Source organism: Tubulanus polymorphus, chromosome 4, assembly GCF_964204645.1.
Source record: "Tubulanus polymorphus chromosome 4, tnTubPoly1.2, whole genome shotgun sequence".
NCBI lineage: Eukaryota > Metazoa > Nemertea > Palaeonemertea > Tubulaniformes > Tubulanidae > Tubulanus > Tubulanus polymorphus.
In genome coordinates, this window is record NC_134028.1 from 6,026,358 (window position 1) to 6,039,604 (window position 13,247).

The window sequence follows — 13,247 nt, forward strand, 5'->3', positions numbered from 1 at the left end:
CTTCCTTTCAAGCTGATAATTGTTTCGACTACAACCTAATGGTCATCTTCAAGAATATTGAAGATGACTTCATCTTTCACACTAGCGTGGAATCCTCTATAGTTACAATGAACATAGTGATTCACCAATGGTTATCCCAAGGCTCCATTTTATTCCCCCTTGGTGTAGGTAGTCTCATCATACATGTACTAGTCTCATCATACATGTAACTGTAATTTGTATATATGCATGTGACAATAATGTATTTTCTTTTCTGTGCTCGAAATTTTGTTAAAAAAATGGAGCAATAAAGATAATAATAATATTTAGTTCTTCCTCCAAAGAGCAGTCTCCGTCCATATATTTTTTTATCAATGCTTCGAAAGAAACAACTGAATCTAAAGCAAAATAATTTACATATAAAATCATTTATTCACATGTTTTTTTTTTCATTCAGATACAAAAATGGGGTTTAAACAGTCGATAAGACAAATGAATGAACATAAGGCATATTTTCAATTAAAACCAATTTCATTTACATGCTTTTAAATTCCCAAGGGTCGGAGCTGATAAATGCATTTAGTTTTCAACACGCAGCTCAGATGAAGAATTACAAAAACAAAATTTAAAACCCTAAAATATCAATTGTATGGTTTTTGGTCCCATACACTGCGATTGTCAACAGTGTATATAATTTGTAGGAAAAATAGCTTCGCTGGACCAAAATCGACATTTTCTTTTGCCACGTTGAAAAAATAAAGAGTCACAGGATATGTCGAACTCAGTCGAGCTGAGAGGCATTACCACCATTTTGAATTTCAAAATACTGCATTGTTCGAATAAAACGCCACTTAAATACTATGAGTGATAAAAATTCTGGTTACAGAGAAAACTAATGATATTCTGCCAGGTTCGCCGGACTAATCGTAAGATTAATGTGAATTTGATACAATTTAAAACCTTTACTCTGCTAATGCTATGTACAATGAAATATCAACACAAGACAAATCTACAATAGATGAGGTCCTAGCCGCCGTTATCACCATAACAAACATATCCGTGATATTTTGTTCCACTGACTTAAATAATGGCCCAGCATCGTAGGCAAACTAAAAACGTTTTCACAAGTCGCCCCTGCAGAATCGGCACAGTTGCGGCGGATGGATTTAACAGTTTATTTTGACGCGCGAGGAATACAGTTTCGAAATAGTCTGAAAACCGCTTTCCAAACTTCATTCATCGATATATGTAATATTTGAAAGTAAAACGCTGCACATCTCTTGTGAAATGAATAACTTATTATTATGTTTTTTGTTATGAAATGAACGACGCTCTTTTCAGCGCGGGCTTCGGTCGACGGGAAATTTTTTCGGCCACAACACCCTCTGATTTAAGCAGATCAATTCTCGAGAATATTTAGCACCTACGCGATCTTTTGGTTATTCAATCTCCATCTGAAAACAGAACGAAGAAAACGATTAAAGAGAAGTTCTTCAATCAAGAAATTACAGTTCATTATGAATTGCTGAGAAACTATGTGCCGATTTTTTACATCTATTTTTATTTCAACCCTTCGCTGAACAAAATAATAATCAAATGAATCGTTACTCCAAGGGCCAGTTCCAAGAACAGTCTAAGACTCTTAGTTCTACAGCTATCTAATTACTTAAGACCAGTCTATGAAATGACCTCAGGTGAACCCCCAAGACAGGGCAATCCATACTCCAAAGCAAGGGTCGTACAAAATCTATCAAAATGCTAGGACACGAACAATAATCAAAACAAACGGGATAAGATTCTCATGCAACTTAATCAAGTTAAGCTGAACAGCTGTATCAATGAGGAAAGGCTAAGCTCAGTTTGATTCTACAAGTTGAAGGGATCTGCAGTACAGAGGAGTCGACTACTTACTTTTGAGTTGTATGCGTCTAATTGAGCGTCGAGTTCTTCGGCTGATAATTGTTTACGAGACGCGCGTCCACCTCCGGCACCTCTTCCCCTACCTCTTCCTCGCCCGGCACCTCCTCGCCTGCAAAAACAACCATGCGTTAAAATTCATACTCTTTTCTACATGTTGATTCATCAGTTGAATATTCTAGAACTATAACATTGGCAAATTGCGATTTAAGCATAGATTTCAAACATTTCCATACTCTGAAAACCCACTTAGTAATCAATCGCTTTTCATGATTAATTCAATACAGTTTTTGAATGATCTTGAATGATTCAGAGCCAGTTTCATTAAACTAAGAACTTTACATTTCAAAAGAGCTACTTGAAATAAACGAATTTCGACAAAGCGACAACTAGTGTCAACTTGATGTAAATTTAAGCAGATTATAATGAAACATGTCATCAATGATTTTGAATGCACGTACGTTTGTCTAGTTCGAGCACCTCGGCCGGTTCTCGCTGCTGTTGCTGCCGCATTCAAAAACGGCGTATACGAATCGGTGACCTGATTATTATTACCGGCTAGTTGAATTTTCATCGCTCGTCCTGGAAAAATATCAAATGAAACATAAATTAAAACTATTGCTTCCATTTAAGAAATAATCCCTATTATCGTGCATCCATAGTTCAGTGACACGCTACAGTCAGTACACCCCAATACTGCCATTGCAATCAGTGTAACTTGAACTTGAGATAAAAGCAAATTAATTAATTCAAATCAAGTTGAATTTTAACTAGATTGAAGAACTGACCAACCAGGTCCATCTTCCTCTGTCTAGTTTAGAGTTTAGAAGAGTTTTTACGTCCCAACTGCAATTAGTTACAGTGTAACCCTAGTGGGTCTTAAGAGACGACCAGGGCTTTTTTATAGGTTGTTATGGCTCACAACTTGACTAAGTTAGCAGAGCTTAGTCCATATATGTGCCTCGACAGCCAACCCCAGATGTGGTTTCGAACTAGGGACCTCTTGGTTCCCAGTCCTCCACTCAACCAACTGAGCTAACTGCACAGGACCTAGCAGAATTAAAACTAGACCCCCAGACTTACCATCTAGAGGAACGTTATTATATTGTTTCATGGCTTTCACCGCGTCTGTATATCGTTCGAACACGATATCAGCTTCTCCGAGAGATCGGCCCGACTGGTCGTAATGTACTGCTGCCTTCTTTAACGGTCCGAACTCGGCGAACAATTCCTACAATTTATAGATTCAGTATCTCATCAAATTATCCGGTCAACCGTGTACGAAGATGAGCCCAGAATATACTTAACCCCTTAGGGTTTCTAGCGGTAAGGCCAGGGTAAAAAGAAGTACTACGAAGAACTTTTTCGGCAAATTCAAGTGAATGCATATGTCCAAAACCGTGACCCTCGGGGAACAAACTTAAAAGATATGGCCAAAACCCTTAAGGGGTTGAAGGTTGATTCGGCGATTTAACGTTTTTCAAACTGACCTGAATATCAGAGTCGTTGACTCCGAAGTCTAAATTTTTTACCATCAGTTTACCCTGGTTACCACCACCGCCGCCGCCAGAGTTCATTCTTCTAATCGGACCGCTTCCACCGTCGAACATATCATGCTGCCACACGTCGGGGATTCCTCCTCGCTACACAAAATATATGAATGAAACATGAATTTAGTTCGGCTTTCACCACACAGGCACAGGCACGCAAAAGTGGCCTAACCTCAACAATAGTAATCTTGTCTATTTCTACCCGTATGCCATTACTTGCATAATCATATTACAATTAAAAAATGAAGTGAAGGCCCTGATTAGTTTCAACTATCTCATGATAAAGCTTTTTTGTGAAAATGAACTCGAAATGAAAGAAACTGTACCCCTTTTATTCTTGACTTAGTATTAACAGTTTTTGTAACAATTTTCGAGTTTTTTCTGTTTAGTTCACTTACCCGAGTTGCTTGCGCTGAAAAACGCGCTCCTCTCGTTCGTTTTTGTATACCACCTCCGCGAGTTGCACCAGCACCAGTTCTACCACGGCGTCCGGCTCCTGTTGTTACACCACCGGCCCGACGTCCTCCTCGATTCCCACCTCTCTGTCCACCGCCAGTTCGAGCTCCTCCGCCTCTCTTCTTCGATTTTCTATTCAGGGCGATGATCTCGTCCAAGCTCATGTCGATTTTGTCGCCTTTTTCCGTCATTTTCGCGGCGAATTGTTGTTAATTTGAGGCGACAAAAAGAAGAATTTCAACGTGACAAAAGTTAAAATGGCGTTCACGCTGAAATGATACTGTGTTCAGTCGCTAGGTGGCGGAACGAGACGGTTGCGTTGAATGCGGCGGTTAGTTTGCGGGGCCGGATCGACACCGGGGACTGCTACCGCGCTTGGCTGACTAGAAATATGAGTTCTATTGTCAAAGTACTACTCAGCCTGAGTGCTGTTTTGAGCACGCAATGGTCCTTAATAGCGTCAGTGAATGCTTCGGTTCAGTGTTCTGCCCGAAAAAATGTTTCAAAAAATGTTGCTGAGTGACAAACCTTCGGGAGTAATCATTGAATAGCCCTTTGCAATTTGAGATAATTATTCGTAGGTCCTAATGAGGTCCACCAAGGGACAAACTACCGGAGAGTAGCAAATGAACTTTTGAACTGAAATTTCTTCCACGTCTCACTGGCCGGGTACTACTACATTTCAGCACCAGTATCCATCTAAAACAAATACAAACCGATACCGCAGATCATCGCATAGCGAATCATTGAAATACAAATGATGAACATTTAGAAATAATGAAACACAAATATTTACTGTCGTGCGAATGAAATGCAGTATTTGACAAAACTGTAGCGAGTGGAAGGCCTATTTCATAGGTTGCATTAGCGCTAAGCGATGAGTGCTGCTTTTTTACTATTCATGAGTCTGTTGCCCGGAGGTAAATCTGATATCAAAACAGATTTTTTTTCGTGGAATACGAAGCCAGTATTACCGGTACGTATTATTTTGCACGCGATGTCTGCAAATTTTTCGGAAACGCCAAGAGAAGGGCCCCATTAAATAAAACATTATGTTCTTTATCAATGTGCATTTGATGGTGCGAAGGGAACTTTGTTTGTAACACTTTTTGAAATTATCAGCGCGAAAATTGTACATATTTCAACACTACAAGGTTCGATATGCTGTTTGCAGATGGTCATACATAATGTACGTATCATACCTACTGTATTAGCAGAAACTCTGTGAGAGAAATTGAAGACAATACATATTAATGTTTATGTACGACGGACGTATGAATATTTCATCTGATTTGTGTGCACCGTCGACTGAAACACGATTGAAATGGTTCTATATTTCGATGAGATATCACAGGGTGACTTGATTAATTAACGTCGCATACGTGGACTGAGCGTTGGAGAGTTGCGGTTCCGTCGCGGAAAATCGATGCAGTATGGTCACCCGTCTCAAAAAACTTCAAAAACTTTGAAATAGGGACGTCATAATAATTTCATAAGGAGGTCAAATTAAATCTACTTCAAAAGAAGAGAAATTAAAATCCCATTAGGTATTGGTGTGTATCGATTATAGAACCATGCTTAAGAATGCGGACTTATATAAAGAGATCTGTTTATAAGAATAGAACGGGCTCGCGCTTATGTGACAACGGCGTGGTGGTTATAGGGTGACATACCAGTTCCGCCTGTGTGATTTTCGCTACTATATACAGATCTTTATATCATGAATTGTAGGTGCGGTCGCTAGATCGAGTTTGACGACGTACTACCGTAAATTCTTCAAGGCAGCCAGTATCTGGTGACTATTGGCGACTGTGTAATGAAATTATCAACAATTCGGTGTTCATAACAATTTAGAGATATTACAGTTATTTGGAGTTATTTGGATTTCACCTTCAACTCGGATGATATTGAGTTAATACATACTGGAATATCTTGTGAAAAATGGGTAGCTCGGTGAATCTAGGGATCGCTGTTGTTTTAACAGTCCTGTCGTTGCTGGCAGTGGCCCTGTGTTTCGCTACGGATCACTGGGCAATGTGGATGGTGCAAGAGGAACAAATGAAGAATTCGGCCGATGCTAATATCGCGCAGGAATTCAACAAAAAGCCCGAATACCATACGCGTCATTGGGGAATGTTCCGAGTGTGTTTTCCATCGAATAACACCGAATGTAAGTGAAATTTAAAATAAAAAAACTAAATCAACTTGTGGAATTGTATTATCACTACATGTATAACAAAGAACTGGGATTTGTTTATTCTAATCAATTTGAGGTCGAAAACAAACTTGTTGAGCTTCCACACGGTCAGTCAATTCTTGAATTACACTATCTTATGGCCAGCGAATTCATTTAGAAAACGTGTTTATAATGATTTAGATTTAGTGTAAAATAAACATAAACTGGACTCTCAATGCAAATTTTACAAGCAATACAAATATATATGTACGTATTCACGATGTTGAATGGTAGGATGTTTATGATGTGTAATTTTTCTCTTCCAGTTCTTAACAATTATCAAGTTGTCGATGGAAATTGTATAAGCATGAATTATGAGCTTCCAGAAACTGCCGCCTCGGTGTCAAAATCGGAAAATTACTGGACTCGGATACGTAAGTTTTAGCTAATTATAGAACATAGTGTCCACGTGAACGGAATACCTTAATGTGGCTGACAAACTATCTTTAGTTCAGACGACCAAGATCGCCACTACTGTATCTAAGTCCAGCAACGGCAAGAATTTTCTGCCAACAAAAAAAGTTATATTAAGTTTTTAGTTGGGAATTCTATTTTTCTCTAGATGATTTCCTCTGCTAAGCTTTGCCCTCACGATTTTCCTCTAGAATATTTGATAAATCATTTTGGGCAACCAGCGATTCACACAATATTCTCTACGGCATTTCCAGACCCGAACCTTCTTCTGGTGAAAGATATGAATTTTTTTTCATTTCAGATTTATTGCGATGTCAGTTCGCATTTCTAGTAGTCGGTATGTTAATGCATGTGTTTGCTTTTACGACCGGTACCTGGGCGTGTTGGAAGGTCAGCCAGGGCGGATCGTTCATCGGAGGACTATGTGATTTGGTTGGAGGTATGCTGTTTAATGCACTCTCTCAACTGAATTAATCATTCTTTCTCTCACAAATCAAATTAACTTCTAGAGATCTTAAATTCAATTCATAATCGGCGGTTGTCACATCTTCTTCGATGGTTACACGATGCTAGGTTAACATAATTGAAATATGACCATCAATGTTTATCACCAATTCTAGGCTTACTGGTTGGTGGCGCAATGGCCTGCTTCCATGGTATAGATTACTTAGAAAGGAACAAAATAAAAGACGCCGGGTTTTGCCTGACCTGGCCAAAGGTATACTCAGCACCATTTCGTTTATCTTGAAAATATTATTCGTCATTCTCAATGTCAAAGTTCTGATTTTATGTATTCTGACTGTTCATTAGTGCCTATAAGTACTTAAGATTTCTTTCTTGAATAGGCATTGAAAGATGGTTCAACATTTATGTTAGCTTGGTCATACATGCTGGGTTGGATTGCCTGTGGACTGGGGCTATTAGGCGCCCTGTTTTACCTCGTCGAATCGTGCCACATCTCGAGCAAGAAGAAAACCGCCCGACGTCGAAAAGCTGATGTGATCAACCGATTTTTGGACTACGAAGACCGCAGATCGCAGATAAGCACACTACCCCGCAGTGCCATCACTGATAACCACCATAAAAAGCGAAATAGTCCTTACGAGGATAACTGGGAGAACGCGAATAGACTGGTCCCGGTCTTAGTTTACGACAAAAACGATCCCGGTACCCGGTATTGACCGAACGATTCGACACTTCCTGGTGTTAAAACAAAGGAATGCCAAGAGTATCATGATATAAAACATTATAAATATCTAATGAACCATAAATATAAACACAAGGAGGAAATCAAAATCAGTTAAGAATTGTGTAAAATAAATCTATTTGTATATGTATTACATGTATAGTCTTTCGCATAATCATTGATAAATATGAAAGTATTGCACAACAATCGCAGTTGGGATTTTTTTTTGGAAAGTTAATTGGATTCATAATTCATTGATTTAAAGCTACACGGGCTTTTCGTAGATTTTCCTTCAGAAAACAAATGCTCGTAATTAAAAGAGATACCGAGATTCATCTACCTCTACATATGTAGATGTGCCTGTTGGGTAAAGCGCCATCTCTTTTCAGAAGGCCTTTTCGATGAGGTTACTAGTGAAAGAATTTTTCTTTCGCCTTTGTCCATCACCAATCACTGTCCGTTGGATATAATGCTAATTCTTTCCTTCAATCTTATCAGTAGATCTTCTTTCGTGTACTTTCTGAGTTCTGCAAGCTGAATCCAGCCACGTCTGGCGGTGACCAGCACGTAATCGTTACTGGGGTCGCGACTGTACGCGTGAGCCCCCATCACCAGCGACTGGGCGTAACGAGCCGCTACCAATACGGGTACCATTGACATTTCAAGGTCATTGAGTGGCGCGTAACTTAAATACCCCGCTAAACATTGCGCGCAAACTTCTAAAACATCAAAGTTAGCCACAGCAACGGAACTGGAACAATATGCCATCATAATGGCGACGTCCACTACCCTATACGATGTGTTAATACAACCAAAATCCAGTATTCCTGAAAGTCTGGCTACTTTATTTCCGTCAGTGTCGATTACGGTATCTATGAGGATGTTCTGCTCGCTGAAATCTCCATGAATCATTACTTGAAATAGAGAAATATACAGTGACGACTAAATATATAGCACGTTTTATAAAGCTAAAATCAATTAAACCATCACTCCAGATGATTTATTAATTCATATGAAAGATACCGTCGTTCTATCTAATATTTTAAATCTTAAGGTCTAAATAGCATATTTTTGCCATAGAAGATAAATCCATAGAAGAACAAACATTCGTGTCATTTTTCATGTATATATCTTGTTGAAATCAATAAGTCGAACGTTTTTGGGTGAACATAATATACCCCTTATCAAAACAAGTCACAAATGATGTAAAACTACAGTATACGTTAAGATATGAAATTACAAAAACAGGTCAATACGATGCTAATAAAATTGTTTGTATTGGAAAATAATCTTTCTCACCTTTCTTTAGTTTTTGAAAATGTGTTAACACAGATTCTAAATCTGTGAATACATCACTAACAAGTTGTCGTCGTATTGGGTCGGCAATGGCGTGCATGTATTTACGGACTCGGTATGCTTGCGTAAGATCCCAAATCGTCTGAGGCATTTTACATTCTATATCCTGAAACAACAACAAACCGAAAATGACAATGGTCATCAATTCCGTAGTTATGAATTTATTATGATTTAGTCCATTGGTAAATGAACTAGCCACATTGGAAAAAAATCGTTTAATAATCTATATCAATCATTATAAATTATTTGTCAATAAGTCCGTTTTGTTGGTTGCCGATTCGGGTCAAGTAAGAAATGATAATTCCGCGCAATACGCCATGCAAGGAAATCGTTTCGATTTGGGGTCCGTTTTCGCAGAAACGCGCAAAACGAGCGAAGCTTCGTTCCTGCGTCCGTTTCTGCGCGTAATTGTGCGGAATTTATTCTCATTGGCCCGAATCTATCACCAAAGGATAGGCATCGAACACACAAAACTCTACGAGGTGGTTAGATTTGTGTTCGTTTCTGTTGGGAAAAATCGTTTCTACCTCTATGACGCGGTCCATCCTAGCACACGTGGCTCCAATTTCAAACAGTAATTCCGGTGTAACGTCGTTGACCTCGTCAAATATTGTTCCAGGAATGAAGGTCACAATCCGAACCATGAACTCACTGAATTTAGTGTGTTCTTTCGCATCTGAAATACAAGCGTAGGAAACGTAGGTAAAATCGAATGGTTTATTCGTAACTACTGAAATACTCTCGCCGTGTTTTTTTTCATATTGTTGGTTTTTCTTCAATTCAATTAGATAGTTACTTGTCTATTGAAACCAAAAATCAAAGTTGTGGTCGCCTTACAGTAAAACGGTAAATCTAAAGATATACGGTAGATCTAAAGACACATCGAAAGCATGTGTACAATTACTTCGCAATTACTGAAAATCAAACATCAATGAAAGTGACTACCCGGAGTGACTAATAAAAAGGTGGGTTTTGTAGATCTTTTAATTAAAAGTATCGTTCCAACAAGCCAAGAAGGAACTATTGGTGCTTGACTAAATGACGATGATATTTGCGTTGGGTTTCGTAATTCGACTTGATTCTATTTTGTTCATTTCCTAAGGCTAAGCATTGGACATAAGAATTACCCTTCTGTAAAACACCATTCGCATATACTCGCTCCATCGAATAATAAACACCGCTGGAGGTAAGAACAGGAGCCTGCACTGGGAAGTTATTTTCCGATAACCTCTTCATTATCTTTATCTGAGCAGCTGGATAAAGAAATAACACGAAAACCAAACATAAATAATCTTATTTGAAAACGATGTTTGTGGTGTGTTGGTTCAGAATATATACGTATATACACGTGAAGATCATTTTTTAGAAAACAACTCTACTAGAGTGTTAGAAATTTTGTATTGAAAAAAAAGAATCATCTGAGCTCTATTCCCTGTGTTTTTAATCAATTATGTAAACAATTATTTGTCGGTACGTGTATACATGCATGCAATGAATAAAACGAAATCATATATGCAAGAGCTACATTTTCGACCCGGGTTTTTTCGATCCAGGTCTAATGCCCACCCGTCCTAAATTTCAATTAAAGCAAGTACTGCTCCTATTTTGTCGATGGTTTGGTGGCTCAGGAAGTATGGAAAAATATAAATCGTGAAAACGTGAACTTGGGTATAATTTTCATAATCAATATCGAGATATCTTAATCTGGCGATCTCTCTCGAAATTCAATTTCAACCCTGGTCTCACGTCTAATGTCTGGACGACCAACCGGCCGGGTCGAAAATGCTAGTGTAGACACAGATAGTTACCAAACATATCGGTATTTTTTGAATCGAGAGAATTGACCACTTTGAATACATATCCCTCAGGACAAAGACGGAGGATGTTCTGATTTGAGAATTGGTCGTCGACTTCTATGTAATAGTTTTTGTCGAAGTAACCGGAAAAGGTTTTGATCTTGCGCACGTTCAGTCCGTAGAGCTTTTCGACGACTTCGCGAATTTGCGCTTCGGTCAATTCCGGAATTTCCTTCGGTGAGTCCACCATTGCCTGCTGTAAAACTTAATCTGAAATAGAGCACGTCGCGCACAAACTTTTTACGGAAGATCTAATAGGAATCTCTAATCTAGCTGACGCTAATTTGTAGAATTGAAGTGATACAAACTTTGCTTAATTGTCAAATCTTTGAAATCTATGATATACAAGATGAACTTCAGAAAATATCTTTGATATTGCTTTGCTATAGTAACGTTAAATTGTCTAAATAGAAATTGATTACGAAAGATATGATTTGACATGTTTTCAATTGGTTAAATCACAGTTAATAGAATATATAATAGCATTTTATAATCAGAATAGTAATTAGTGGAGAAATGAAGGCTAATATACATGTCTCTTCATTAGAAATTCATTAGAAATTCAGCTACAATGTTCCATCAAAACCATTTACCTTCAGTGAATAGTGGTGATTCGTGAGCCTGGTCCTGTGAAAATGAAGTGATTTGTAATTTGTCATATAACCTAGATAGTCGCGTTTAGTAATTAACTGCTAGGATAGTATGTTAGCACAAAAACGTCAAGGGGACATTGTTTTTAATGGGGACAGTTAGTAACCCATTTAGTATTCTTGATTTACCGTATTTAAGCAGAAAATCGCAATGATTGTTACATGTATATCACAAAATTATATCTCTTAATTGCTTTGATAATGACAATAACACAGTTTACAAAATGACTTTTTTAAACACACGAATAAAACGGTCGATTTATACGGTGAGTATGGACTAATGCAACTTTTTTTAGCTCGACTTGAAATTTGACTTGTTGTTCCATTAATGAGCATTAACTATGCTGATACACCACGTCGACTTGTATACCGGCAACGGTAATATTTCTTCCGTTTTAGAATTAACCCCAAACTCGAAGAAAAATATTCTTCCATTCATTTATCTTTTTGGGTTTTATGGAAGGGAAGCGTGTTTAGGATTTTAACCCGAATTTCTTAGAGAAAAACAAGCAATTTTCCCTAATAAATATATTGATATTTTTCTCAAAAAGCATTCCCCATTTATGAACAAGGGCTGATGCTACTAAGATGGCTGAGTAAAATATCAAGAAGCCCGTATAGTGAACTTGGGATGGATGAATTGACAAATCTGTCGGACACACTTTAGGTACCGTGTAATATTCCCTCCGTCCGTCGTCCAGCCGGCGTTTGTTTTAAATTGCTACTAAGTCCGACAGTTTTAACGCAATAGCTTTCATCAGTTACTTTTAGAAACGAAACTAACGCGTACAGCAATTTGTGCAATTGCAATAAACTAGAATTTTCTGGGATAAAATCATATAACCTCACTCACCTAAGTATTGATTATTGATCTGACTCGAATTGAGTATAGTCAAGATTGAAGTTGGTCATCAATTCTAGACCAGTTATGTTTGTAGTTAAGATTAGTACTTACGTCGTTGGTTCGTTGTTGTTTTTTTTCGTCTGCCAACCTGGGAATCGACGACTTTTTGTGGCGAAAATCTACGTTAATTAATAATAGTCTTGGCAGAAAATCCGAAAACCGATTATACTCTAGGCCAGTTAAAAGCGAAGAAGACGGCTACGAAGGAACAAAAATAACTAAGTTTGAAGAAGAACTATGGAGCTACGAGTTGTATAGATTAAAGTACTGATCTAATGCATATTCCCAGGAGAGAGGGGAGGGTTCAAATGCTGTACACTCTTACAGGATACAAGGTTGGAACTTTATGATGTTTGCGTACATCAAGGATATACATGAATTTACGAGTTAGAATTAAGATAGGCCTCGTTTTCTCCCAGTTCACGTCATAGTGCTTTACTTATCAAATTTTCTATTGTTGCTCAATCAAGAAGACTGTCGAGTAGTATGTAGATTTTCGGTTGAGAATTAAATGTATAGTAAAACCACAGCAGAATCACAACAATCAAAAACTTAATAACTGAATAATTGCGTAGAGAACGTATTTTCTGTTTGAAATAACAAATTCTAGTCTTTTTTTAATGTTCACGAATAATAAACGGTTTTTCAGTAACACTGAGAGCAGATAATTACTTTCATGTGGAAAGGGAAATCTCAAGATGTACATCTGCAACTTATACTGTATCAATGGGTTTTGCTACTGT

At 38.0% G+C, this 13,247-nt stretch overlaps 3 protein-coding genes across 3 annotated transcripts; 1 reads left to right on the forward strand and 2 right to left on the reverse strand.

Moving 5' to 3' along the window:
• Positions 1 to 391: 391 nt before the first annotated feature.
• On the reverse strand, positions 392 to 4,185 carry LOC141903403 (THO complex subunit 4-like). The gene is made up of 6 exons (XM_074791514.1): positions 3,845 to 4,185; positions 3,387 to 3,539; positions 2,980 to 3,127; positions 2,358 to 2,478; positions 1,891 to 2,008; positions 392 to 1,433 (listed from the first exon to the last, which is right to left on the reverse strand). Exons 1-6 carry the CDS (start codon positions 4,091 to 4,093, stop codon positions 1,419 to 1,421), a joined length of 804 nt encoding a protein of 267 aa, XP_074647615.1. The 5' UTR covers positions 4,094 to 4,185; the 3' UTR covers positions 392 to 1,418.
• Positions 4,186 to 5,562: 1,377 nt separating this feature from the next.
• LOC141903902 (uncharacterized) lies at positions 5,563 to 8,130 on the forward strand. Its single transcript, XM_074792277.1, has 5 exons — positions 5,563 to 6,072; positions 6,405 to 6,512; positions 6,854 to 6,991; positions 7,173 to 7,270; positions 7,398 to 8,130. Exons 1-5 carry the CDS (start codon positions 5,844 to 5,846, stop codon positions 7,731 to 7,733), a joined length of 909 nt encoding a protein of 302 aa, XP_074648378.1. The 5' UTR covers positions 5,563 to 5,843; the 3' UTR covers positions 7,734 to 8,130.
• Positions 8,131 to 8,188: 58 nt separating this feature from the next.
• Positions 8,189 to 11,140, reverse strand: LOC141903467 (hydroxylysine kinase-like). Its single transcript, XM_074791586.1, has 5 exons — positions 10,903 to 11,140; positions 10,222 to 10,347; positions 9,622 to 9,770; positions 9,038 to 9,200; positions 8,189 to 8,652 (listed from the first exon to the last, which is right to left on the reverse strand). The coding sequence occupies exons 1-5, from the start codon at positions 11,138 to 11,140 to the stop codon at positions 8,189 to 8,191; spliced, it is 1,140 nt and encodes a 379-aa protein (XP_074647687.1).
• Positions 11,141 to 13,247: the final 2,107 nt, after the last annotated feature.